A 26449-nucleotide genomic window follows, 5' to 3' on the forward strand; every position below is an offset into this window, starting at 1 on the left:
ATTATTATTATTATTATTATTATTTTAAACTTACATTAAAAATATATGTTTGATGCAGCATAATCATCATACGCTGTGCTGGGTTAAATGTCAAGTATTCACTTTTTATTCAAGACAAACTATTTATAGCTGTTCCCTCTGACTTTAGACAAACTCAAACAAAGACAGAAGAGCACAAAATTAAATAGCAAAGTTTTATCTTTATCATAACAGAGACAGTGACATGAGTACCTCGGTGCTCACCTGGACAACAGACTGACCGGGAGAAGCAACTGTGAAGCAACTGTGATCTACAAGAAGGGACAGAGCAGACTGCGCTTCTTGATGAAGCTTAGTCATTCAATATTTTCTGCAAGAAGCTGTTTATGTTCTGTAAGTATTTTGCAGAAAACAAACTTATTGGGGTACTTGCAGGGATGCAATATAATTTCTTCTGTCATCATCTGTTTGGGTAGCAACATCAGAGCCAATGACTTGCTAAGGCCAAACAGCCAGATAAAAAATAAGGCTTGTTCTATTCTAGGACCTACTGTGACCTACCTGGAGATTATTGTGCAAAGGTTTTTATAAAATCAAGAAAATGATGGACAACCCTGAGTATCCTCTTCATGAGTCAACTGCTTTACAACAGCAGTGTCTTTAGTCAGAGGCTTCTCCAGATTTGCTGTAATACAGACCCCTACAGGAAATTCTTTCAAACCCTGGCCATCAGGATCTACAACTCTTTGAAGAACCTAGGATATTATGAATTTCAGTAACATTTAATTTAAGAAAGAATTTTTAATTGAATTGAATTGAATTGAAATTAATTTAATTTAATTTAATATGCCCAGACAGAACTTTCACCCTTTTTCAGGTATCATCACCTTCCTGCTCAATTGTGTTTGAAACAAAATCTTGCTTACAGCAAAAAACATAGGCCAAGAAGCAGTTTTTTTTTTTTTTTTTTTTTTACCAGACTTATGAGGTGTTACTTACCATGAACTGTTAGGGCACTTAAAGGGTGTCATATATTTTCTCTGGGATGTTAGCAAGGTTTTAAAGAGACACTTTTGGGAATACTTACAGGCTACCTCTGGGTACCAGGCTATAACAATAGGTGTGACAAGTTACCTGGAACTTAAAGGGTGCTTTCTTCATACTTATGTTAGTTTGTACAGATTTTTATGTATTATAAGGTGAGAATACATGTCTAGACCTAACAAGATATTTAAATTGTATTTTACGGAACCTTGGGCTGTAGATGTTGAACTTCTTAAGAGATGCATTTGGCAGATCTTACCATGTAGTCGTGCAGGTACCAGACTGTAGCTGTCCTGGTAACAAGTGTGACTTGCCACATAGTACATAAGGGTTTTTACTGGGGATTTACAAAATATTTTTACTGTACTTACTGGTACTTACATGGATCAATCTGATTTGTAAGGTGTGGCTTATTCAGAGTTTGCAAAGAACCCAAAGGCTAATTCAAGGGCTCTTATGATACTAACTTGTAACCATGTAGTCATGTAGTCATACTTATGTTAGTTTGTACAGATTTTTATGTATTATATGGAGAGAATACATGTCTTGACCTAACAAGATATTCTTGCAAAATCTTCTTTTTTCTTCCTTTTTTTTTTTCATGGATTTTTTTTTTTAATTGAGGAAAACAATCCTTCACATTGTTAACAAGAAACCAATTAAACAAATAGGACATAATACCCATATTACCGTATCCAGACAGTGGGGTAAGTCCCTCTCTTGTTTACACACTGTGTGTAAAACTATTAATTAGAAGCAGCAGATAAAGTATATTCACAAATATGTCAAGTATTACCCATGAAGAGACACGTACAGAAAGAGCAAGGCTATCGTGAAACAGTGTCCTCTGCTGGAATACATTGCATTAACATCAAGTAGAAACAGACTTATTAGATAGATCTGCTACAGTTCCTTACATAAGTCTCAAAATAGATTAATTTTATCCAGGGAAAAAACAAAGATCTATTTTTTTAGGGAATCTAAAAAGGTAGGGGGTCTAAAAATATACACATTTAAGATGAAAAATGTGTATATTTACATAAATATAGTACTTTGGACTGTTGAAGCCATTTAGTTGGTATTACATGTTAGATTCAACAACATAAAATTGTGTATGCATGTCAATAAATTTTCAGTTTAAAAGCTAATGCCACTGTTTTATTTCATTTTTGTCAGATTCAGAGTTTACCAAGAACCATTGTGTCAATGCAGCCAGTAGTCTATAAAAATTGATAAGAACCTAATTTTTTTTAGAATAACAAAGGAATGTCGATGTATAAAATATCTACAAAATGCAAATACTTTTCCAAATACATTTTACTACTTTGTATTTATACTTTACATCCATATTTTATACTTTTTTTTCTATAAGCTATTACTTATAGCAACATATGTTGATATATTATCCCAATAATAATAATTATAATTATGATAACAAGTACAGACAGTAGAAAAATTGTCCAGGTGCTTCTCAAAAATGAGACCCATATCTCAATGGGGTTTACCTGGTTAAATAAAGGAAATAAATATATATATATGTATAATAATGATAATATTGTTGTAATTGTATTATAATATGTACACTTCTTTTCTAGTAATAGTTACACAATTGTCTCAAGTCATTAAAACACCAACAAATCAATAAAAAAGCTGAAGTTGTTTGATTTGTTATTTGTGTTTTATTAAACTGATATAAAATCACTGAATGTGCACCTTAACTAGCAATAGCTGTTTATAAAAATAAAAAAAACAGTATAATTTTATTGGTCAGAAGCAGGAATAAATAAAGACTAAAGTGGTCATGTGTAGAGTCAAGAGTGTCATCAACAGTGTTAAAGAATATCAATAAATATGATCAATTTAGAATTAAAATTGCCAAGCTTCTCTCTAAATAGACATATCGAATGAATATTTATATTTAATTAATATTTATTAAATATTAATATAAAATATTTTTATAATAGCATCATTATTATTATTATTATTATTATTATTATTATTATTATTATTATTATTATTATTATTATTAAAATGTACACTTCCTGGTTAATGCATGCATGTAGAAGTCATATGACCATTGTGGTCACGTCGGTATTTATAGACCGAAAAAAAAGCACATTCAAAAGATGAAAAGCACGCGGAAAATGGGTGCAGCCTTAAAATATAAAGGACCCCTTGCAGATCAACAGCACCCCCATCTCCCTTTAAAGCCGTCCCCCTTCCTCCCCCGTCTCTCCAGTCCCCCCCCCCCCTCCTTCCCCCGCTCTAGTCGAGGTGCATTGTGGGGAGGAAAGTCGTTGCCATTCGACCTCTGCGGGGCCTGCGCGGACGCAGCGAGAACCCTGAAATTCATTATGCGTTTAAAACCTTTATTTATTTCCGCATAACCTACATACTCTCACCGGGAGGGCCAGGCGGGGGAAAGAAACGACGGCGGGCCATCTCTTTCGGGGAAAGACATCGCTTTTAAATTCACTGTTTATTCGCTGGAGGGTAGACACTGTTGGAAAAGTGAAGATAGTAATATTTATAAAGGAAAAATGTCCGGTGAGAGAAATCGCAGGTCTCTGGCTTTCCGAGGAGGTGGATCAGCTGGATTAACGGGCTCCAGCGGCATCGGCGGGGGGAACTGTAACAGCTGGGAGGCCCCGGCCTGTCAAGACCGACATTTTAACGGGAATAGGCCGGATCAAGAGGAGGACAGGGATCTGGGGGCGAAGGGACCGTCGCAGAAGAGAGTGGAGGGCGCTGGGTCTGTCAGCGACAGCACGGAGCCCGAGGCGGAGGAGGAAGAGGACCCGGAAGGGGGCAGCTGTGTAGCCGGGGACGGGGACGATCGTGCGGGCTCGGTTGAAGGAGACGACGGGTGTATGGAGGGGAATAGCTGGACAGCGGGGAACGGTCCCACCAACAACACTGACGAAGGACAAGAGTGTCGGGGCGTTGCGAGGCGAGGCGAAACTGGTTCCAGGAAATCTGGGGTAGAGATGAGACCGCAGACCCTGCTTCAGAAACACTCAAGGTTCCACGCTTCGTGGCTGCAAGAATTCCCATGGCTCAAATTCTGCCAAGAGACGGGACTCATGTCTTGCTCTTGGTGCCACAACATTGCCACTAAAAACAGCGACGAGCTCGTCAAAGGGAGCCGTAACTACAAGCGGGCCTTGCTGCTGAGACATCACCTGTCTTCCGAGCACGGCAGAAATGACCCCACCAAACAGGTAACGTTAGCTGGCTCCGCTTCCGTTTACCTACGTAACATGAAATACCAGTCAGACAACTGTCAAACTGTCGATTCGTGACCTGTTTTATCGTTGCTTTTTTACGTTGAAGAACTTAAATTATAAAGCTAAGGCGAAAATTGGCTTTTACCTAAGCTTCCCAATCCCTCCCCCCTGGCTAATTAGTTAGCTCCAGCCTTCTAGCCTTAGCTAACAGCTAGCATAGCTTTCTAGCCGCTTAAGGCGTTCCTGTCAAGCTAAAGGTAGATGGTCATTAACGGTGGTGAGGTGCTCCTGTAACAGTGAGTCACTTATAGATGGTTTTAAGAAAACATTTCAAGGTTTAAAATTAACTGTCCCTTCAGATATCAGAGTAATTACACCTGCTCCTGTTTGACACCTGCTACACCAAGAGGTTGAGTCTCAGAAAGCATCGTGAAAGCAGCAGTTTGATTCACAAATGTGATTGTGTTACATAGAATTTAGTACTATTTTTATTGGCTGTTGTGTTGATTGCTAGCTTGCCTAGAGGTCAAACAATGGCAAGGGCTCGACCCTGACAGCCTTTGGGGAACCGCACCCCTCACCCAACCCCCCGCCTCTCATGCTAACTCCACTGCCTTGCAGTCACGGGTGACCTTTGGCGCATTTCTTCCTCCACCAACCTCCTCCTACTCCTCCCTTCAGGGAGCTAAATTAGAGGCATTGTGCGAGAATGACCCCCCAAAATCCATAGATGGTGTCACTTGCAAGGCTGAACAAGAGGAGGGGAGTAAATCATGCTGGCTGAAGCCTGACAGCTTGCTTTGCCTACAGGCGACCTTACAACAGGGAGGAATCAGTAAAATAGATGTTAGTAATCAAGTAGCACAGCATCACCTGAATCATCTTACATCTATACAACCGGGCTTTTTGCCTACTGTTTCGGGAAATCATTAGAGATGCATTGATCAAGCTTGCAAGGACATTACCAGTTTGCTTTCTTTGAAACAATTAATGTAGGAGATGTGAGTGCTTTAGTCAAATATATTATTGGGTATGCAAAATGTGAAAGGCTCTGGCTGAGTTTGCCTTTTTGCCATTGGTACCCCAACTTCATAACCAGTATTATAGCCTTGCACCTGTAAATGTTGTTCCGAATGAATTGACATAATCATAAATATTGATAGAATGTCATATAAAACCTTGATTAATTTGTTTTTAATTTGAAAAATGTTGAATTCATATCTGGTTGAATTCTTACAATGGAGTCACATCACCACACTTCCTCGCATTATACTGCAAGTTGATTCAGGAACAAAAATGTGAAAAGTCTTGTGTGCAGATAAAAGTGGACAACAATAAACACAAACAACTCTCTCACAAAAATGCTAATATGGAGGTTTCCGTATGTTTTTATTATTATTATAACCATCTACTAACTGACTTTGCACTGACTTCTTTTTAATAACGGGCTATAAAGGCTGAGGGAGGTAGGCGTGCCTTGTCAGTATCATCATGCTAAATGTTGTTAAAGAAAGTCAAGATGTTTTAATGGTATAAGTATTTAGTTGCTGATATGCATGAGGTCTTTTTATTGGTTTTCTTCATCTTATTAGAGCAGAGGCAACTCTTCTACATCAGTTTTTTTTTTTTGTGCGATGTCCATATAAACAAACTGCTCGGTTTGAAACACTGACTCACTGATTAGTGCCCACATTTTCTGTTCCTTAATCATGGTCGCATACCACCTCATGTACTGACAATGGCCTGAGCTGTCAGGAGAATTAAGAACAGGGTCCTGTTTGACTCTAATTTGTGAGCAGAGAGGATTTCACTACTGCATTTAGTTCCCTTCCTTAGTACACGCAGTTGCTAATCAGAATTACTTAAAGTCATCCCCCAACTTGTACACATCTCTAATTGGTAAGGAGAGCAGTAGGACTGGATTAGGGGCTTGGTGTGGCTTTTCCCCAGCAACAAGGACCCCAGACACCACTAAGGAGGCTGTTTGAACTACAAAGTCCCATTTCTGTGTTTAGTTTGTATGTTCAACTTAATTAGCTGTACAGTTATTTATTTCTGATTTGTGTTCTTCAGTTCAGAGCTTCCATAGGAGTGCTTCTTGAATATGATAATTAAAGTTGCAAAGCATTGTGAAGCAGCACATTAAAGACGTCATGAGACGACGTCTTGTTCTCTACATTCATTCCTCATGTTAGCCAGGCCTCTGCTGCATGTTAAAGCTAACTCAATTAGCCTCTGTACACCCGGGCAGCTGTAGTAAATGTGGGTGTCCTCAGAAAAAAAGGGGGCTCTTGTTCTTAATTCGCTCTGTGCTGTCTTAGGCGTCCTATGCTACTTCTCTCTGTTTAGAGGTTGTGGCAGGATAAAAGCAGACCTTGGGTGTCTGAAATCAAATATTTCAATCTTAAATGTTGAACAGGCAACATTTTTCCCATTTTGTTATATTGCATGATGTCATGAGTTACTGTTGGCTCATTTTTCCTCAGAAGAGGAATCAAATATGTGTCAATCCTATGTCAGTGCTCACTGCCCACAGTCTTGTGTTATTAAACTCTTTAAGCCAAATTATGACTGTTTCCATTTCTACCATATGAAACAAAGATGCATTGAATTGTCACATGAAACTCATTCCAGTGCTATACAACTGTTCTCTCTATTCATTCTGTGTTTTACCCTTTTGTGTCACTGTCATGCTTTTCTTTTTGTTGCTAAGCACACAATTAATGAAATACGCTATGTTGGAATAAAAAAAACAACAACTTTGATGACACAGCTTAGCTGATGTCTATCTTTTTCTTGATCTTAGTGTGAAATGAGATCATCACAGATAGTTCTCAGACAGGAAATTCAGATATTTTCAGAACTGTAAAGTAACTTTCGCCCCCCTCCCTAAATTTGGTTATGACAAACACTCGCTCATAATTGCAGTGTCTCCCCAAATGGGGAAGGAGACACACCCGGTGGAGCCTAACAGATAGATGGGATGTTTATTGGGGGCCACAGGTCAGGGAGAATGGGTGGGGTGAAGCCAGAGGGAGAATTCTTCTTGCTAAAAATCCCCTTTCTTGTGGCACCCCCACCATAGCTGTTTAGCATTGTTGGTACGCAGGGAGACACTCAGAGCAACCCTCCCACACCTTGGGCCAAACGCACACTGCGATATTGTTCTAGCATCGAAGGGACAGAGTGAGGAGGAGGGGCCAGGAATAGAGGAAGACGCAGCAGAATTGGGCAAAGAGCGGTGGAGATGGCCTCTGGGCTGGGCTGGTCATGGGACAGGATGGATGCTGGGTGGATGGGGTACGGGTGTGCAAATGGAGGATAATGTGTGCATTAAAGGTAAACAAAAGTGGTTCCAGTGGGTCTTTATGTTGCATGAAGACAGGAGTTGCATCACATGATTTTGTTCATGGTGTGTCTAAAAGTTTTTTCATGCATTTACTGGCCTTGGGACTTTGTGGATTGTTTGGGTTTGTGGGAGTAAATTTCTTGGAGTGTTGATACTCTACATTGCTAAGCTTGACTTTAAAGCCATCTTGATTCATTTAATGTACCTGTAAATCACTAGATTTTTGGCGTTTGCGTTTGGCTTTTCAAACTTTTCTTTTTGACCTACATCAAAGGACTCATCTTGCCCATCCCCTCTTGGTTTCTGTTCACCTTTTACAATCTCTGGAATGAATAAGGATTTGGCAGAGGTTGATATTGTCCCTCAATTCTCTCTTGGCTTAGTTAGGTTTTGCCTCCAGCATCTGCTGCACAGGGTTGGTCTGCTGGTCTCTCTAAGCTCTCAGCTCATACGTGGCACATCTGGAGAAGGGATGCTGCCGCTGATGAGGCCAGGATGAAGCAACCTATCCAGCACCCAGATAGTTGGACTTTTAATGTTCAAACATAAAAAAAAAATCTGTGGGAAGTTAAAAGTTGTAGGCGCAGAGACCTGCAGAACGATCTCCCATCTTTTAGGTTATATTTGCCTGTTGCTTTATAATTGGTTAAAAGCTTGTCAAATCAAGAGAAGAAGTCAAAAATGGTAATCTCTAACAAGTCCAATTGAACTCAAATGCCTGTATGGCTCTTCTTGCTTTATTCTTGACAAATATTTGCTTTTGTAAATGTTTGGCCCACCAGAATCAGTTTTTAGCAGATTATACTTTGTTGTTTGGAAATGAAATTGGATAGTTAAAGATGCATCTGCTGTGAACAGCCAGTAATTATTTTGATTTGGAGCAGAAGCAACACATTGTTTCAGGAAAAATATGATTTTACTTTCTTCTTTTTATTTTTAAAACATGGACATAATAAATAGGACTTTGTCTTTACATGCTTCAAACTTGTAGCATCTTATATTAGTGATAGAAACGGATTTTTAGCAGTATGTCTTACATTCCTTGCACTGCACGATAATGAACTCCTGCCCTGAAGAAGGCTGACACCCACTTATCTCTACTCTGAGGTTTTCAAACATCTGCTAACATTTCTAAATTAATTCTGCATGAGGAGAGTCACTTTGGACATATTTTCACAAACCTTTTGTGGTAAGCGATGATAAGAATGAACTACGAATCTTTCCATGTAGTCACAATCCCACAAAAATAATTTTGCCCTAAAAGTAAAAGAAATGACCACCAGGCTTATTTCTTTATAACTGTCCTCCACTTGTTGCATCTCAGCTGGCATTAAAATCATTTTTAAAAACCACACCGACACTGAAGATGGCTAACTTCTTCTTCCCACAGTAACAACTTCCCCATGGAAGAGTGTTATCAATACCTGTAGTCTTAGCTTTTTCATACGATGCATTTACTAATCGGATAAAAATCCGATTTTGAGTTTCTGACTGGGCAGGCAAGCTACAAAATTGCCTACTTGTGTTTACCAGCTGATCTCTGTGCACCTTCACTTTACCACACAAATGTATTCAACCTTAGTACTCAGCAGGGTGAATGCACCCCTCCAGAGGCTTTGATGTGTACATCATGGACTAATTTCTCATCCTCCCAGCTCAACCTCTTAGACTCACCCACATGCTCCACAGCTCTTTCTGTATTTGTCAGTGGGAGCTGCTGTGTAATAAGAGAGTTGAGTGCCAAGCCTTTTTACAAAGGCCCACAGTGAGTGGACAATCAGCCTGGGGGAGAGCACAGGCTATTGTGAATGCTAAAATGGGGTGACCCGACAACTCCTTCTCTATCGCGCTGGCTTTCTGTCCCCCTTTGCTCCACATCGTCTCTTCAGCCTGTTTTTTTTCATAGCGCTCAGGTTTTCACTCTCTCAGTCCCCGTCCTTTAGTTCATGTCGTTAATCTGCTCACCAATGATTCTCATCACGCTCCCTTTACCTTATTTTGTCATCTGTGTGTGACATGTATATTTTACTCCCACAAACCCTTGCAATCATTGTCTCTTAATAGTTTGTCTTTGCATCCTTTTTTTTCCTTTGTTTTTTTAATTTTTTTATATATATATCTACCACCCAACCTCCACTCACTCTGTCTCTCCCTCATTCTGCCTCTCATTTTATTCTATCCCATCTCGCTCCATCTCTCCCCCCCTCCAGCTGTGGCAGAGGACGATAAACCCCCCTCACCCCCCCATACAGCCCTCTGTGCCCAGGCTGCCCTGGACAAGAGCTGCAGTGTGGAGGGAGTGGGGGTGGTGGGTAGGCGGGGGCTGGGTGGGGACCTCTGAGAAATGGATTTAATCTGAATTACCCGGTCCGAAGCCCCAGCTGTGTGTACGTGTGGGCAGTCTGACTTCAAACTGTGCGTGGCAGAGATGGTGGTGGGTGGGGGCAAAAATGCAGGGCCAGAGCAATGTGAATTATTCTGGATTAGGACATCTGCTGTGCAATTCGAAAATGAGCCAGAGATCTGCGCTCTGCTTGTGTGTATTATGTTGGGAAGAAGCACAAAACAAAACAGAAAGCACCTTTATGCTCTTCAGGCTTTAAAAATGTTTTTCTATTGTTATAGCAGGACGCTTAAGGGCTCACCTCAGCCCAGCCTTTTGTGGGTTATAATGATGCCGTGTATTTACTGAGTATATGCACATATGTGTACACTGTCTTCTGCTCCCTGTCATGCTGGTGCTTTACCCTCCCCCTCCCTGCTGTATGAATACCCGGGTGAGTGGGATGTTCCAGGGCAGGTCTATGCTTTGCCAGTTCTCCCATTCAACAGGCAGGTTGTGTTCTTGTATCTAATGCATATATATTAACTGAATTATATATTCAAACAACAACAACAAAAAAGCATTTTAGGAGCTGAAGAAGTAAAAGCTCAAACATTTATTGAACTCCGGCTGATATTTCCCCAGAGATTGATCCTTATTACCGCCTTAACACTGTTCTCTCATTTGCTTCGCTAAATTCAGCGAGTTTGTACATGTTCCCTGGTATTTTGGGAAACTTATTGAAATATTTATTGACGCGTACATACCTGAAAGACCTGACGTAAGAGCAAACGGCAGGTTGACTGTTAGATAACTGCTTTCATTGCATGTTTTTTATCTGTCGTTATGAGGTTAAAGTTTGTTTGAGGAAACGATTTGATTATATGACTGTTTATGAGCAAGCCTTAAAGTAATGTCTTTTGCTGCCTCATTCCTACCTGCCCCCCTCATAACAGTAGCCTGTTGAACCTGTTTCACCTCTTTGAGGCAGGTGCAGTGGTGTCAGACAGAGAGTCAAGGGGATGTATGTGCATGTTTCCACTGTATATAAACAGACAAATGAAACCTGTTTGTGTGGAAGTTTAGTAAGGTGTAGCAAAACACGTACAAAGCGTCAGAAGGAAATACGCCAGATTAAGATCACAGAGCAATATAATTGAACTTTTTTTTCTTAGAAAATAAAAAAAATTCCCCCTTTTTTTTAAAAATTTAACAAATAAAGATTCATTGTTGGTCTACATTGTGGAGACATGTTTCTATTTAATACCATGAGATTTTGCATATGTTGTTTTTCCCCCCCCACTAATCTTTTGTTTTCTTCTCCTTTTTTGCCATAAGGAGACTGTGAGACCATCGGACAACACCAGCCCCTCCACTAACTGCTCAGAGGACGACTACCGCAACAAGCCCAATGAAAACTCCTACTGCTACCAGCTACTACAAGAGTTGGACAAACAGCGCAAAAGTGGCATCCTCTGTGATGTGAACATAGTTGTCTCAGGCCAGGTGTTCCGCGCGCACAAGAACATCCTGGTGGCAGGCAGCCGCTACTTCAAAACTCTCTACTGTCTGACCAAGAGCGAGGCACAGGACCAAGCCACTGTCACACACCTTGATGTTGCTGCCGTGCAGGGCTTCTCGGTCATCCTCGACTTTCTCTACTCCGGAAATTTGCTGCTCACAAGCCAAAATGCCATTGAGGTGATGACTGTTGCGAGTTACCTCCAAATGACGGAGGTTGTACAGTCGTGCAGGGCTTTCATAAAGGACGCTCTGAATATCAGCATTAAACAAGAGGCTCCTGATTCGGTGGTGGTGGACTACAACAAGAGGCAGACAGTGGCCAAGGAGGGACAGAGAGGACTGGATCGGAAACCAAGCAACTTTTGGGCCACGAGTATCCTGTCCAAGCTGTCAATCAAGGCAAGCGGCAACCAAGGAAAGGATGCAATTGAAGAAGAGGATGTTAATGGCAGGGTAAAGGAGGAAACCAGTGATATAGAGGTGACGGCGGCCGGGGTTGAGGGCTGTGCCCTTGTGACCCCAGGGGCGTCTGGTAACTGGACCCACCACAATGAAACCTCATCTGACTCAGCAGAGACCAATGACATGCGGGCAGCGGGCAGCCAGACGCAGGTCTTCGTCTGGAACGAGCCGGTCGCAGGGGGCACGGCGGCAGCGCCTGGCGCAATAAAACGAGAGGCGACGGACGCCGCCGCGGGAAGTGGGCGGCGGAAAAAGCAGACCACCACAAGGCGATTCGTCTACAACTTCCAGCCAGAGCCTGAAGAAGGATTCGATGAAGGGATGTTCATCCAGCCGTCGGCCTCCTACCCCAGAGAGGACTTCTCCTCACTCTCAGAAAATGCTGGTAAGGCGCACATTGGAGCGCTAGAAAGTATTTCCTCTTTACTGTTGTAATTTTACAACTCTGATTAAGATATAGCTTGAGTGCGATTATGATGTGATGATTATACACTGTTAAGCCATAACCATATGATTACACATCTAATATTGAGTAGGTCAAAGTAGCACAGAGCTGTATGACTCAACAAGGCTTCTGGATGGTTTCTGGCTCCAGGCTGTCATCAGTTCCTTCAGCTCTTTCAAAGCGTTGATGAATTATACTGGTTTTATTAATGATTTGTTGGATTAAACTTTGTTTATCCTAAAACCAAAAACCCAAACAGACGCTTATTAATTTGAATAAGAACATTAGTTTAATCATTTCAGCTTCTTTTGTTGATCTTGTTTCCATTTTCAGATACTTTAGAACCTTACAAGCCTAAATCTGGGGAAAAATAAATAAATATTTGAGTTTCTACAGCTTATTTTGTTCATTGCATAAAACTTAAATTTCTGAAATAATATTTCAATTACATTCATCATCCTTGATTTTCCATTAAACAAATTGAGTTATTGTATTTGTTGGATTAAGAGTGAAAATTAGAAATGTTTTGCTCTTTGTCATATCAATAAATGGCACAAATCTTATCACCAAGTGGAACTGCTCCGATTGGATATCAGTGGGCCTTGACTTTCTTCCCCGTGTTATCAGTTCACTAGTTGTCTTACCTTGGATCACAGTTGCTTAATATTTTTACATAAATTAGTCTTTATTTTTACTGCTTTAAGCACATGAACCTCGACAGCAGATTGCTCACTTGTTTAATATGTCAAAACCCACTGCCACTATGATGACAACAGTTTGTTTTTCACAAGTTTGTTTGTTGTCACATTGTTATGGCTGATCTGTGAATGGGAAGCTCTGGACAGAGACAGCAGGGAAGGGAGGGCATTCAGTTTACGTGCTTTGCATGTTTAAGTAGCCTCTAGTACATAAGCTTCTAGTACCTAAAGATTAACAATGGACAGGGTCACAGAAGGGTCAGAGAAGAATTTCATACAGAGATCAATTGTAATAACTTCAAACTGACCCGTTTTGTGGATCTTTTTTGGGGGGTCTGCAGATGATGCAAGAATTTCAGAGATGTTTCAGGAATGTAGGGATATAAATAATCAGTCGATGCGTTTGTGGGTTTTCTAGATAGAGTGGCTGGAGTTTAGCCATAAAAGTTCATTTCTACTCCTACTCCCTAACAGTGTGCTTCCTATTTACTTGAGTGATGTGTTGAGATTGATACTGCAAACATAGTCAGGAGCTTGTAAGAGAGCAAGTTCCTGTGTCCAGCAGTGACGTTACCAAATTAGCTAGTTGTTTATCTGCCATGTGCTTCACTAACTCTCCTGGCTCATCTACATTTGCTACTTTCCACATACCGTTTATTTAAAAAAAAAAACAACTTATATTTACTTATTTTTAATTGGACATTATTGTATATCAGGACTTTTCTTATGGAAGTTATTCTGATTGGAGTTATTCGAAATATAAAACTACTCTCAAAGTAACTTATAACAGGTGATGTTAACTTTTTTTTTTCCTCTTATAAACTGTTGTTCATTGCAGAATACTTTCAAAAGTTTGACTCAAATATAACTAATCAGTACTTGTATTCACCCATAAAGAACTGCAGTGTCTTGCAAAAGTATACCCACCCCTGACTGGTTCATTTGGACATGTTGTTTTGCTGGGACGTTTTGCGATAAACCAACACAAAGTAGTGCATATTTCTGTAATGGTAGAAAGATCTTACAAGGTTTTGAACTTTTCTCACATAAAATCAAGGTGTGGCCTGCATTCAATTGATCAGTGTCCCGAGCTTTGAACGTCTATTAATCGATCATCAGAAAATATAATTAAGGCACCACTGGAGACCTTCTGGGACAAGATGTTCCATGTAAACAAACAGGCTGAGCAGAGGGAGCAGAAATTATCCTTGCAAGTATGAGAATCTGCTGACAGGACCTCTATAAGTTGATCCGCTCGAAAGACATAGTGAAAAAAGTTTTCCAAAAATCACAAAGAGGGACAACAAACTTAAAGCAAGGTACTCTGGTTGGATGAGAAATTGAACTTTTTCAGTTTACAGGTGAAATACTTGTATTTACTTGGTGGCAGTAGCAGACACACTTTTCCCAAAATGTATTTTAAAAACCATAAATTTACTTTCACTTCACAAATATACACTACTTTGTCTGTCACATCAAATAGAATACTGAAATGTGTTTTAAAACGGCAAAAAATGGAAAATTTCAGTGCAAGACACAGCATGTCTTTTGACTTTTGCTTGAAAATACTGTTGTTGTTTTTTTTTCATCTTTACAAGTCTTCCAGCTGCCCTGTCTTCAAGTTTAGGCGTTTTGGGTGACTAAAATTGCCCTTTTCCCATTGTTTTGTCAGTTTACTTTTTTCTTCTCCCCTCCTAAATCTCTTAATCTGTACATTGCTCTATTCATTGTACCCTGCATGTGTATCTCCTTTTGCTGGTCCCATTTAGCCCATAATGATATCATATATTAGGTGAAGTGATATAGACAAGCAGAGGAGATGTGTGTGTGTGTGTGTGTGTGTGTGTGTGTGGTGTGTGTGTGTGTGTGTGGTGTGTGTGTGTGTGTGTGTGTGTGTGTGTGTGTGTGTGTGTGTGTGTGTGTCACAAAGGCTGTGCAGAAATGGAGAACTGCTTTCAGTGTGTTTGAGAGCAAAGGCCTCCCTGATGTAGGATAATGAAGGAAGCAGGGGAAACTGTTGCTCCCCCAGGCCTTCCTAAATGCACTTGAATGCTCTTAGTGCCTCCAGCTCCTCCTATGAGTGCATGAAGAAGTTCAGTGTGTTGTAATAGTCTAGTGAAAACACCAGTAAAGTTTGCCGACTCCTTTGCTTTCTATTCTCTACACATCTTTGTTGCTCCGCTTTATTTACCCACCTGTGCTCATTTTGCCAAAGAAAGCTTCAGGCTGGTTATCAAAGAAAAACACGTCTCTTACGTTTAGTTAATTTTCTCAGATCTTGTTCAGTTTAAATATAGCCTCATGCTGGGAAGCTTAAACTGTGAAAGGCACTGAACTATAGATGTAGATTCTTTTCCAAAAGGTGGTTTTGTTTTTCAAGTTGCAGAACTTGCCAGTCTTGAACATATGAAAGCAGGATTGTAAAACAATTAGTGTTAGAACCGAGAGGTAATTTTAGAAAACTTTACTGGAGTGGTTTTATTTTTAGGATTAGAGGAGTGTCTGTTCTCCTTCTTGAAAGAGATAATTCAAATTTTTTGAAGCAAGTCCTCTGGAGTTGTTTTGAGGAGTAATTCCTTTATGTGGAGTAGAATGATTTGTATTTATGATGTGTTGATATTGACACTCCAAACTTTAACTGTTTTTGCTGTCTAGAGTTGTTATGATAGTTTCCAGTCTCCAAAACAAGAGTAAGTGGGTCAGAGTTTGTGTGAGGGATTTTTTTGTAGATCAAAACCTTGGAGTAGAAAGTGACACACCGATTTCCATCCCCATTTTGAAAATCCAAGCTCTTTTGATCATGCTTTGGACTATACTTTTTATTCTGTCACTGATCATTATTTCATATCCATGATTTGTAATCGCCCAGTGTCTTTTATGCTGATAAATAATTAGTAAAAACTATTTGCAGCCTGCACACAGTGTATGCAGAAAAGAATGCAGTGGTGATATAATATTGCAATTGTATCTACTGATTTTTGTATTAAATAAGAAACCAGAGCAATCTTCCTGGAGGGTTATATATATATATATATATATATATATATATATATATATATATATATATATATATATATATATATATATATATATATTATATATATATATATATATATTTTATAATCCACCGTCCCAGATCATTAAAAAAAGAGTCTTATTTGCCTGTAGTACTGAACTACACATTTACATTTATCTATAAGTGGTCCCAGGGGTCTTTTTGGAAGCCACACTGTCGTGTTGCTTTAAACAAGATAAGTGTGACCCGACTCGGCGCGTGAAAACACCCACACACTCTGGGGATTTTGTTGAGCTCGATCAAAGACATTGAAGCGGACAGTATATTTGCTGTGACGGTTAGCTCACAGCAATGTAGCATGTGGTAATATTTGTTTTTCTCACTTTCCCATCATGCAAAGGGTAAGCAACCTTCTGTCTAGACCCATACACTGGCGATAAAAAGACTTGAAGGCTCAGTAGCTCAACATGCATGTGGAGTGCTTGTAACCCACTTAATGCTATTTGTCAACCCAGTTGTCCTGTCCCATTTATAGTCATCACGTTACTTGTTTGTGACAGCATTTTCCCCTCTCCTTCTCTTTCTCTCTCTCTAGTTTTTTTTATTGCAAACAGAACATGTATTTATTCCCACTGTAGAGAAGTTTCATGTTGTCTTAAATGACCGAGAATACATAAAGTTGTTTGAATGTGTCATCCTTTGTGTTGACATGAAAACTGTTCACTGAATCTGATTGCCAAAGCTAAATAACCCGGATGCGTGCTTCCATCTGAACCTGTGCATATTTATGCAGCGATTTTAGTCGGCCCAGTTTCCCACAGTGATGTCACGCTTTTGGCTTTCGTTTGGCTTCAGTTTGTTCTGTGCTGCCAGGCCCTCAGGATGGAAACATAGTGGCCTGAATGATGGCATTCTTTCTGCAGCTTTAAATACTATTTTTACAGTTACAACACCAACCCTCACACAGTTGCATCAGACAAAACACCAACAGCGCCTAGGGGCATTCTCCACACTTCTTTGTTTCTTTCACGTTTTCAGAACGGGGGAAAAATACAAGTCCTGTCAATTGATTTAAAAAAAACATTTAATCAAATTAATCACTCTAGTGCTGTGATTAATCATTGAGGAACATGGAAATGTTCAAAACTTGCTTCATGTTTTATTGTCTCAAACCAAACATCTCAGTTTTTCAGGTTCTCTTACAAGAAATAATTTAGTTTGAAACGTGATCTTGAAAGGTTAACTATCAACTTGTTGTTGTTTGGTGGAAGGATACTTTACTGTTCCAATAAGTAAGCGACATACTACATTGGTTTTTACCAAACCTCCATTATGGCGAGTTTTTCGTTTGCTATTAAGGATTATTATGTGCTCTAGGGGCTTTCTTTTTGACAATAATCTGAAAAATAGGGACGAAAAACACAAAGCAAGGGGACAGAGGGCAGGACTTAAACTCTGGTGCGTTCGGTGGCAAATTTTGCTGCTAAACGCACCAGCTCATATTTTCACTCACAATTGTAAGCGCAGTACAAAACTGTGCAGGTAACCTTCTGCTGCAAAGAGGCGTTTAGGTCAAAATTGCTTAAACCTTTTGGATCAATCACATGCATACGACGGCGCTAGAAAATAGAAATCTGTCTATAATGATTACACTGTATCTTCATAGAGGCATGTCCAAATGACGCTCATTTTTGTTTTCAATTAGCTTCTGCGTCTTTGAAGTTTTGCCCCCAAAATGACACACAGCAGTGAGTTTGGAGTCGCATTGCAGCGTTTAAAAACAAGCACAGCTACGAGGGCTTTACAGGATTAAAGTGCTTTACTGTCACTGCCCGGCCGCTCCTGCTGAACGCTTTTACAACGCATACAGCCAGCAGGTTCTTCTGTCTGCTCCAAGCAGGACTGTTGGATTGTTTCAAATGATTGTACCTGCACAGGCACATAGAGCAGGTGGGCATTTGCATGAACACCAGCCTCGAAAGAGAACACACCCATACAGAATGAACCCCCTCCACCCCCCCTGCTCCGGTCCCAGAGAGGTGCAAAGCTGCCAGGGGCAGCCCCTTCATTTCCTAATCCACTCTAATGCACCAGGGCTGTCCTCACTATTCCAAATATTGACCCAGGGAGCATGAACACACACACACACACACACACACACACACACACACACACACACACTCACTCATAGGGGTGTGTCTTTAATGGGCTCTAAGCACTGATGCTTTAGGAAGGGTATACTCACACATCCACAGGTGCTTACAAAAGCGGAGTGTAAGACGAGCCGGTGTGAAGGCTCTACTCTGTCATTCTCTAATTAACCCCCACCATGCTGGAAACCTAGTTAGCCTGTTGCCATCTTGGGAACTTCTGCTTTACATACAGTAGGCTTCTATGAGTGTCTGTTTGCCTCCTTTGTGTGGAGTGGGGGTGGTTGGCTGTGTACACAGAACATCGTGAAGGTGTGCATCCCCCACAGGCTCTCACCCTCCTCTCCTCTCTCTCTCTCTTTCTCTCCTCCCCCTTGTTCCCCTCCCTCCCTTTTCCCAGAGTTGGCCAATCAGATCCAGTATAGCATCATGCAAGACTTACAGCAAGGGGAGTCCTGGGAGAATGGTAAGATGCCACTCTCTGGAGTACAGTTTGAACCGCCAGCTAATTTCGTAGATAATGAAAGATTTTGTTAATGTGCTTCTTTAGAAAAAGGTTTGAGTCACCCTTTCCACATAAATCCTTTAAACCAGGCTTTATGAGTGTAGTTGATTCACCTGAAGTGGATTTTTTTCCAACTAACGATGAGGCGTTTTCTCAGGGGAAACATGTCCCTAAGTGCATTGTCGGTTGTTACAGCAGAGCAAACAGGAACAGTGAAGCGTGAGCCTTTTCTTTCTGCCTAGTGATGTTAAAGTGATCATACAATGCACAGGTGAAGCAAAAAAAAAAGAAAAAGAAAAAAAGTTGTTGCAGTGTATGTCTGAAAAGTGATGGGTGTGTAAAAGCACCAGCATTGTCGGCTAATCCAGCTTTCCATACACATTGGAATCCAGAACCGGATCTGTACATGACATCACACCGAACTAACCGGTGTTCCAGCTGAGAGTCAGAATGGGACTTATCTTTTATCTTTCATTTGGGGAAAACAGTTCAAAAGGATATTTTTTCTGTCTTATATCCAGTAAAAAATCTAATTTATCAAGATAAAAACTTTCAAAAGTTTATTGCTGTATCCAGCTCTCTCCTCTGCAGGTGCCATTTTTGATTTTTAAGTCTTCCATTTAGTGAAAAACTTCCACCGTTTCATTTCTGTCTGTTCAGTTCTCGTTCCAGTTCACGTTTCTTCCAGCTACCAATTTGGAAACTGGGTCTTCAGAGCTCAAATATAAAATGCTTGAAAACTCCCAACATGTTGCAAGTTTTTGTACAGAAAGTCAGGATGTCGCATTAGTAGGGGTTCCCAGCAAAGTGACAGTCGGGCCGAAGCGCTCAGATTCATACTAAGATAAAAACAGACAAAAGAAGGAACACACTGTACAGTGAGAGCAAACAATTTAAGAAACATTACTGTGACCCTTCGAGACCACTTCTTTGCGCCAAGATGGCAAAGAGGTTGCAACTTTCCATGTAGCTTAAATGATCGGACTGCAGTACATCCGCTACCTTCTCTTCAGCTGTTTAAAACCCACAGCCACACACACGAGGGGAATACACAGGTGACCTGCTTCTCATCAACCATCCCCCCCTCCTCACCCCTTGGCAAGCTACCTTAACAACGCCTCTGTTTTGCTCTCTCTGACATAAACAAAGGGCCCTGCATCGTTAGCCCCACTCTCCTCACAGCAAGACTATCACTGGAGCATTTTCTGCAAATCCAGCTGTAAAAAAAAAAAATAAAATAAAACACGCAAAATTAGAACATTATTTTCATTAAATAAACATAATTATTACATGATAAACTCTTGAAACTAGGTGTTATTTAGAAATAGAAATTGTGACTTTAGGTTGTGCGTAATTCAGCGTCTTTTATTGTGTTCAATTACCGAACTTTATAATTAGCACTAGGCTGCTGTTCCTCTTTCCGTGTAGCACACTGGTTACGGAGCAACAGAAATACAGACGCATTTAATGATTTCACTTGTGCCTTTGCAGTTTATCAGACTTTCATAGCTTGGGGCAAATAATGTTTAATGCATCTTTTCAGTTTGTGGTTTGTTTTTGCCGTAATGGTCACCGCATCTCTGCTCTCAACTGATTTGATAAACAGGATATTGGTTCCTGACACACCCCCTGTTCTCATTAGGCCTTCGGATTGAAATGCAGGTTTTATGATAATAGCCTTGCTGCCTCTCAGCGTTATTGGTTTAAAGGAACTTCCCGATAACTCAAATTGAAGTTTCACAGACCGGTGACTCTGGTTGATTATCCTCCGCTGCTTTGCTTCTCTCTCCTCAGGCGAGGCCTCACACCTAGCCCTCAATAAGCTCAAGTGCCCCCACTGTAACTACATCGCCAAGCACCGCCGCACACTCAAGAGGCACCTCATCATCCACTCAGGTGTGCGCTCCTTCAGCTGCGACATCTGCGGCAAGCTGTTCACCCGCCGCGAGCACGTAAAGAGACATTCCCTGGTGAGCTAACACACGCACACTGAACTCCGCCCCCCGCCTTCTCCTCCGTTCCACCACCGGTCGGTGCGCATCCCCCGAAACGCTGCCAAGCCCTGCAGATTATTTTGGCCTCTCTCACTTCATTCCACACCACCTTGTGTTCTGCGTCTGGCAGCTTTCCTCCAGGGAGTGAGTGCACAAGCAGAGTCTTTTAGACTCTTTATCAGTTCCTGTTGAAGTAGGGAGTAAGGTAGGGTCACTCGCAAAGTGGTACAAAAAAAGGAATCGGCGCTCATAAGCCAAAAAGAAAAGGGCAAAGACGATCGTTTTCAGATATTGAACCTTGAAAGAACAAACAAAGCCTCATCTGGATAATCCATAGAATTTAATTAAAAAAAGACACTATTATCTAAGCATAGGCTGGTATGAGATTTTCAAAATAAATCTTTGAATGAAAGGACCAGTGTTGTAGCCTGAAGGAATTCACACAATAATATAAAAAAAAAAGACATAACCTGCAAAGATCCTTTTCGGCAGCTGCTGAATTATGACGTTATTACAGTAGCAATGATTTTTAAATCTAAATACAAGCAGTTAATGGTGAGTCAGTGGGATTATTTAGCAGATTATTCAGAACTTTTACTGCAGTGTAATAATGACCTTCTGTTTTAGGTGCTAATCACAGAAGTCTGGAAGTTTTTTGTTTGTTTGTTTGTTTGTTTTTTCCCCCAAAACATATATGCAGTCATCTAGATTTGTTTTTCTTTCAAGCGAGAGAAAAGTGCAGTCGTCTTCTTTTAATATATTGACCGCTAGTGACCAGCAATGGGTGGGGCAGAGTTCAACTACTTGTGATACCAGCATATTGTGTTCATATGCAGGCTTGAACAGTATGGATTTTCTCATTTTTTTTGGAAGTATATATAAAGTAAGTGGAGAACATGTCCATCTCTGTACTTTAGTTTTTATGTCCCGTTTCCTAACAGAATAAAAACTCATATTTCTTTAAAAAATATATAAAAAATCACTAAAACAATCCAAGAGGAGTTGCCTTTTACATTTACTTATTCTCCAAGTTTGTAAAAATGGTAAGATGTGAAGCCGGTGTTTATTGGAACCAGTTGTTTTTGTTTCAACTTCAAACATTTTATGACAGACAATTTTCCCCTGTGGTCCTTTTTCATTTTACTGAAGCTTAAGGCTTTGGGTAGTTCTACCCAAAGCTACCCAAAGCTTTGTGCTTTGGGTAGCTTTGGGTAGATCCTGATTGGGTAGAAAATCAGGATCGCTGCAGCGTGCCGCTGTTCCCCTGGGAAGGTGCTGCGTGCTTTGAGCTTAGTTGTTGGTCACACGACCACAAAGTAGCCAAACCAGGAAGTGACTGTGAAATCAGTTGACTTAATTGGCTTCTACCAGCTTGAGAATTTTTTTAATGCATCCCTGTAAAAATGTTATCTTATCGCTCACTTCCCGTTTATTCTAAACCAATCTGTTACCAGCAAAGCCTCTGTTGCTGGCCGAATCAAAACCAATTATCGGAAGAGTTGAAATGTTATGCATGCAAACACAGTGACTTTTTCTGTTTTACAACTTAAAGTTTACAAGCTCTGATTTTCATATGTGAGCATCAACAGACCAATCAGAGTGTGTAACCGACTGTAAAACATGCAAAACAAGTAAAAGACAAAATCAGAACTATCATAAGAATGAGCAATTTTGCATTTTACTTGAAAATAATATAAAATTTGCATGTATTTTTTCCTTAGAAGGGTAAAAAATTATTGAGATGATTTCAATCCCAGACTGAACGTAGATCTGCAGTGAACAATGCGTCTTATTTTAGGTTTTACGGGTGAAAAAAATCACTCAGCATTTTGGAAAACCTTTTGGGCAATTTGTTTAACTAAGGCTTTGAACAACTGCCAATTTTCTGCTTGCATTTATGGAAAATTCATATGTGGATACTTTAGTCTGCAGAATAAATTAAGGAAAGATCCAAATCTTTTGTCCTTCAATTGGTTTTGCTGCGAATAAAAGCTACACATTTCATAGTAGGGCAGTATGTTGCTTTACCAATAGCCATCGTTTTGAATCGGGTTAGCTTAAAAATGGTCACAAAATGGAAAAAAAAATAGATCTGAACTTCACTCCAATAGCCTTTCTTCTTCTTTTTTTTTTTTTTTCTTTTTTTAAATCGTCCCATTTAATTTTTATTCTCAGGTGCACAAGAAAGACAAAAAATACAAATGCATGGTTTGCAAGAAGATCTTCATGCTTGCAGCCAGCGTCGGCATCCGTCACGGTTCGCGGCGCTACGGTGTGTGCGCCGACTGCGCCGACTCACACCAAGCCACTCAGGAGGGCCTGGAGGGCATGGAGTTTCCTCGCGATGACGACTTCGACGGCGAGGAAGTGGAGGACGGGGAGGGGGAGGAGCCCACCGACAACGACCAATCAAACTGGGGAGAGGGCAACGCCGCCGCCGCTCCAGACGAGGACTAAGAAATCTAAACAAGCTTGAGAAACAAATCTGAAAAAAAAAACAAAAGGTTGATGTTTAATATACATATAAATATGTACACGAAACCTAGCTGGTAAACAATCAACTCCAAAGTGCTATCAAACCTTGAGGTTACTTAATTGTGCAAGTACACAACAGAGATGATTTTTTTTTTTTTTAATTTTGTTAGTATGGGAACTCCAATATGTACAGATTTTATTATTATTATTATTATAATGTGTCCAACTCTGGGCCCAGCGCCTATAAGAGAATGATTCTAATGATGAATTATACGATGAATCAGGTTTTTTGGTGATGTATTTTTATTTCCTGTTTGTTTTTTCGGGGTGCAAGTCGGGTGGGGTGTTGTAATTTTCTTTTTTTATTTTTTGAGTTGAGGTAGGCCAATCATCAAAACAAAGAAATGTTAATTATTTAATTTATGAAAAGAGCTTATTATGGTCTTATTAAATGCTATTTTTTTTCTGTCTTTCTTGTTTTTTCTGTGTGCGCGAGCAATCTGAAAGTGTGTTGCTTGAGGCACACAGACCAAGAGCATTACTGTCCACAGGAAGAGTGATACTTGCTCTGTAGAGCTTGTTTAGACGCGCTAAATATTGTATTCGTTTTGTTTTTGTCTTTCCTATTTTCTTTCCCTGCAAAAAATCTTGGAACCAAAAAATCTGTTTTGTGACTCTAATGTATCACAGCCATATTTATGATTAATTTAAAGAAAGAAAGAGAGAAAAAAAAGGGCTGTGATATTGTGCCAAACAGACCGCACACCAAGATTTAGCAGGAAACAAAAACTACTGAATATACTTAAAAAAAGAAAAACGGACAACATTGGGTTTGTTGTTTTAAATGGGGTGGGAAATATTTAAAAAAAAAAAATAGAAAAACAGGGGAAATGTTATTGCTAGCTTTATACAAATCACAGCGTCACAGTAACACTTTATTATTATTGTTATTAAACAAAAGCATTTGACTTTCACTTAAAGCTTGAATTTTTGCCAAATGATGAAACGTTTGGTGCTGTAATGCTTGTCGCAGAATACTGGACCTACAGGCTATGTATGATGTTTATAATCATAAAAGCTTAAACTGACTCAGTTATGCATATATAATCAGCTTAATCTATAGAACACTGTTTTGCTACGGCGACTATCAGGTATGCTTTTGCCATCGTTTTGAAAGCTTTTTATTTTTAATTTAATGCTCGCACACACATACCATTTTTTATTTTTATTTTTTGCAAAACTACCAACTGTACTTGTGATCGCCATCTTGAGGACCTAAATGGACATCAATTACCTGTTTGTTTATGTTTGGTACTGAGGTTGAAAGCTAAATGAGCATATATATCTATATTTTTTAATCACTTGAACGTTGGTTTTGTGATGGAGCGGGGCTAGAAATGTGCAGAAATTTATGACGCGTGATGTTTTTAAGTCTAAAACAACTCCATTTTGCATTTGTTAAAGTCAACAGTTTAATTTGTCTTTTTTGAGTGTGTGTGTGTGTGTGTGGTTCTTTTTCTTGTTTTCTTTCTTTTTTTTTTTTTTTTTTTAGGTCTGCCAGGTAGAAAACACTTTGTTCCGCATAAAGTTAAGCTCTATGGCGCCTCATAGACATGCACTTACTTTTCATGAAAAGAGTTTTTCTTTCTATGTTCGTCTCTCCCCCAAAAGCGGGTCTGAATGGAACTATATAAAAACTGTCTTTCTTCCAGTTGCATCGTTTTTTTTTTTTAAATAGGTGTCCTGTTTTTGTTATTTAATATTTTATATATATATATATGTATGTGTACATCCACATACATATATATATATATATATATATATATATATATAGACTCCGAAATGCAATCAAGACTGTTAATTTCTATTTGTCCAACCAAAATTGTTTTTATTATTAATTATTGTTGGAATATAATGTATGCGGAAAAGCCAGGTGAATACTTGCTTAGTGTAGAAATAAAAACAAAAATCCTTGCTCGTGTCTGTAACTGTTGAGATTTTTAAATGTTTTTGCTCTTCAAAATCATTCACTTTACCTTTGTTTTAATTTTTTTTTTTTTTTTTTTTTTTGTCTTTTCCACTTACAATTCCTCCTTTGTTTCACCAAGCACATGTTTTTGTAAAGAAACACTGATTGTTTGCAGGTTTAAAGCTTGGAACAGCAGTATCTGTTCGTATGCAGTGGAATTATACAGTATGTACTGAAGTGCTAATGATACCGAAGATGTGTAACTTCCTTTATACGCTCAGTGGAAGAAGATATATTTTAAGTCATAGAGATATTCATCCTCTTTGTGTCACTTTTTACCTTCAAGTCACAGTGGGAGGGGTTATGTTGCGGATATATATATGTATGAGTATATGTTGAGAATATATGAGATAAATATATATATATATGTATGAAGAATATATGAAATCAGTTGAACATGGTCAGCCACAAACCTCCTGCTGTGGTGAACTTTTTTAACCTGTTGCTTTCTCCGTTTTCACGCCGCGTGCTCGTTCATCTCACCATTTCTGTCATGTTTGTTCTTTTGATACTATTTACCATCCTACTGATTTTACTGTAATGAATGAAACGCAGAAGCTACGATGTATCATGATAGATTTTATGCTGTATTTGTTATATGGACAACGAAATCGAGACGGAAAAAAAAAATCCCACAAAAAAAAAAAAAAAAACCCAACAGAAAAAGCAAACGAAGCAAAAACACTACAGATGTAAAGCAGAGGTTTTTTTTCCCAGCTGTATTTTTTTACGCTGTTGCCGACTAAGAAAGAAAGAAAAAAAAAAAGGTTGTATTTTTCAATTCTTCTCTCTGTCTCTGGAACTTTTAACAGTGATGCAAAACCCGGGGCCGCGCCTCAGTGCCCTTTTTTCCGAACACGAAGCAAATTCAGGTTACTCTTTTTACGTTTTTATCAAAGGTTTTCAAAGATGGAACTACATTTTCCTTTTTTCTGTCTGAATTGTACTACTGTTCCTCTCTATACTACATTTTACGAATAAAACTTTGATATTGCTTTAACCTTTCTGTGCGCCTTTTTCATTCAGTCGCTGTGAAAACAACTGTCATTTGTTGCTGGCTTTGAAAAACGAAGCGCCTCAGGAGGTCACACAAAGTCTACTGTCTGAGGTGCAAATAACAGCTCTAACTGTGACACACCTGAGGTTGTTACTTAGTAAACAGCTGACTGGCAGGATAAATGACACCGCCTCCCACACCGAGTGGAAGTGTAGCCGTTTTTCAGGTCTGG

At 39.6% G+C, this 26449-nt stretch overlaps 1 protein-coding gene across 2 annotated transcripts; it reads left to right on the top strand.

Moving 5' to 3' along the window:
• Nucleotides 1-3322: 3322 nt before the first annotated feature.
• Nucleotides 3323-24926, top strand: zbtb10 (zinc finger and BTB domain containing 10). Of its 2 annotated transcripts, XM_055053897.1 has the most exons (5): nt 3323-4244; nt 11261-12293; nt 18618-18683; nt 20517-20692; nt 22892-24926. In XM_055053897.1, the coding sequence occupies exons 1-5, from the start codon at nt 3564-3566 to the stop codon at nt 23171-23173; spliced, it is 2238 nt and encodes a 745-aa protein (XP_054909872.1). In that variant the 5' UTR covers nt 3323-3563; the 3' UTR covers nt 23174-24926. The 2 variants fall into 2 exon arrangements, with proteins under 2 accessions (XP_054909872.1, XP_054909873.1); XM_055053898.1 differs by lacking the exon at nt 18618-18683.
• The last annotated feature ends 1523 nt before the right edge of the window (nt 24927-26449 follow it).

This window comes from Poeciliopsis prolifica, unplaced genomic scaffold, assembly GCF_027474105.1.
Source record: "Poeciliopsis prolifica strain line A6 unplaced genomic scaffold, Auburn_PproV2 SCAFFOLD038, whole genome shotgun sequence".
Taxonomy (NCBI): Eukaryota; Metazoa; Chordata; class Actinopteri; order Cyprinodontiformes; family Poeciliidae; genus Poeciliopsis; species Poeciliopsis prolifica.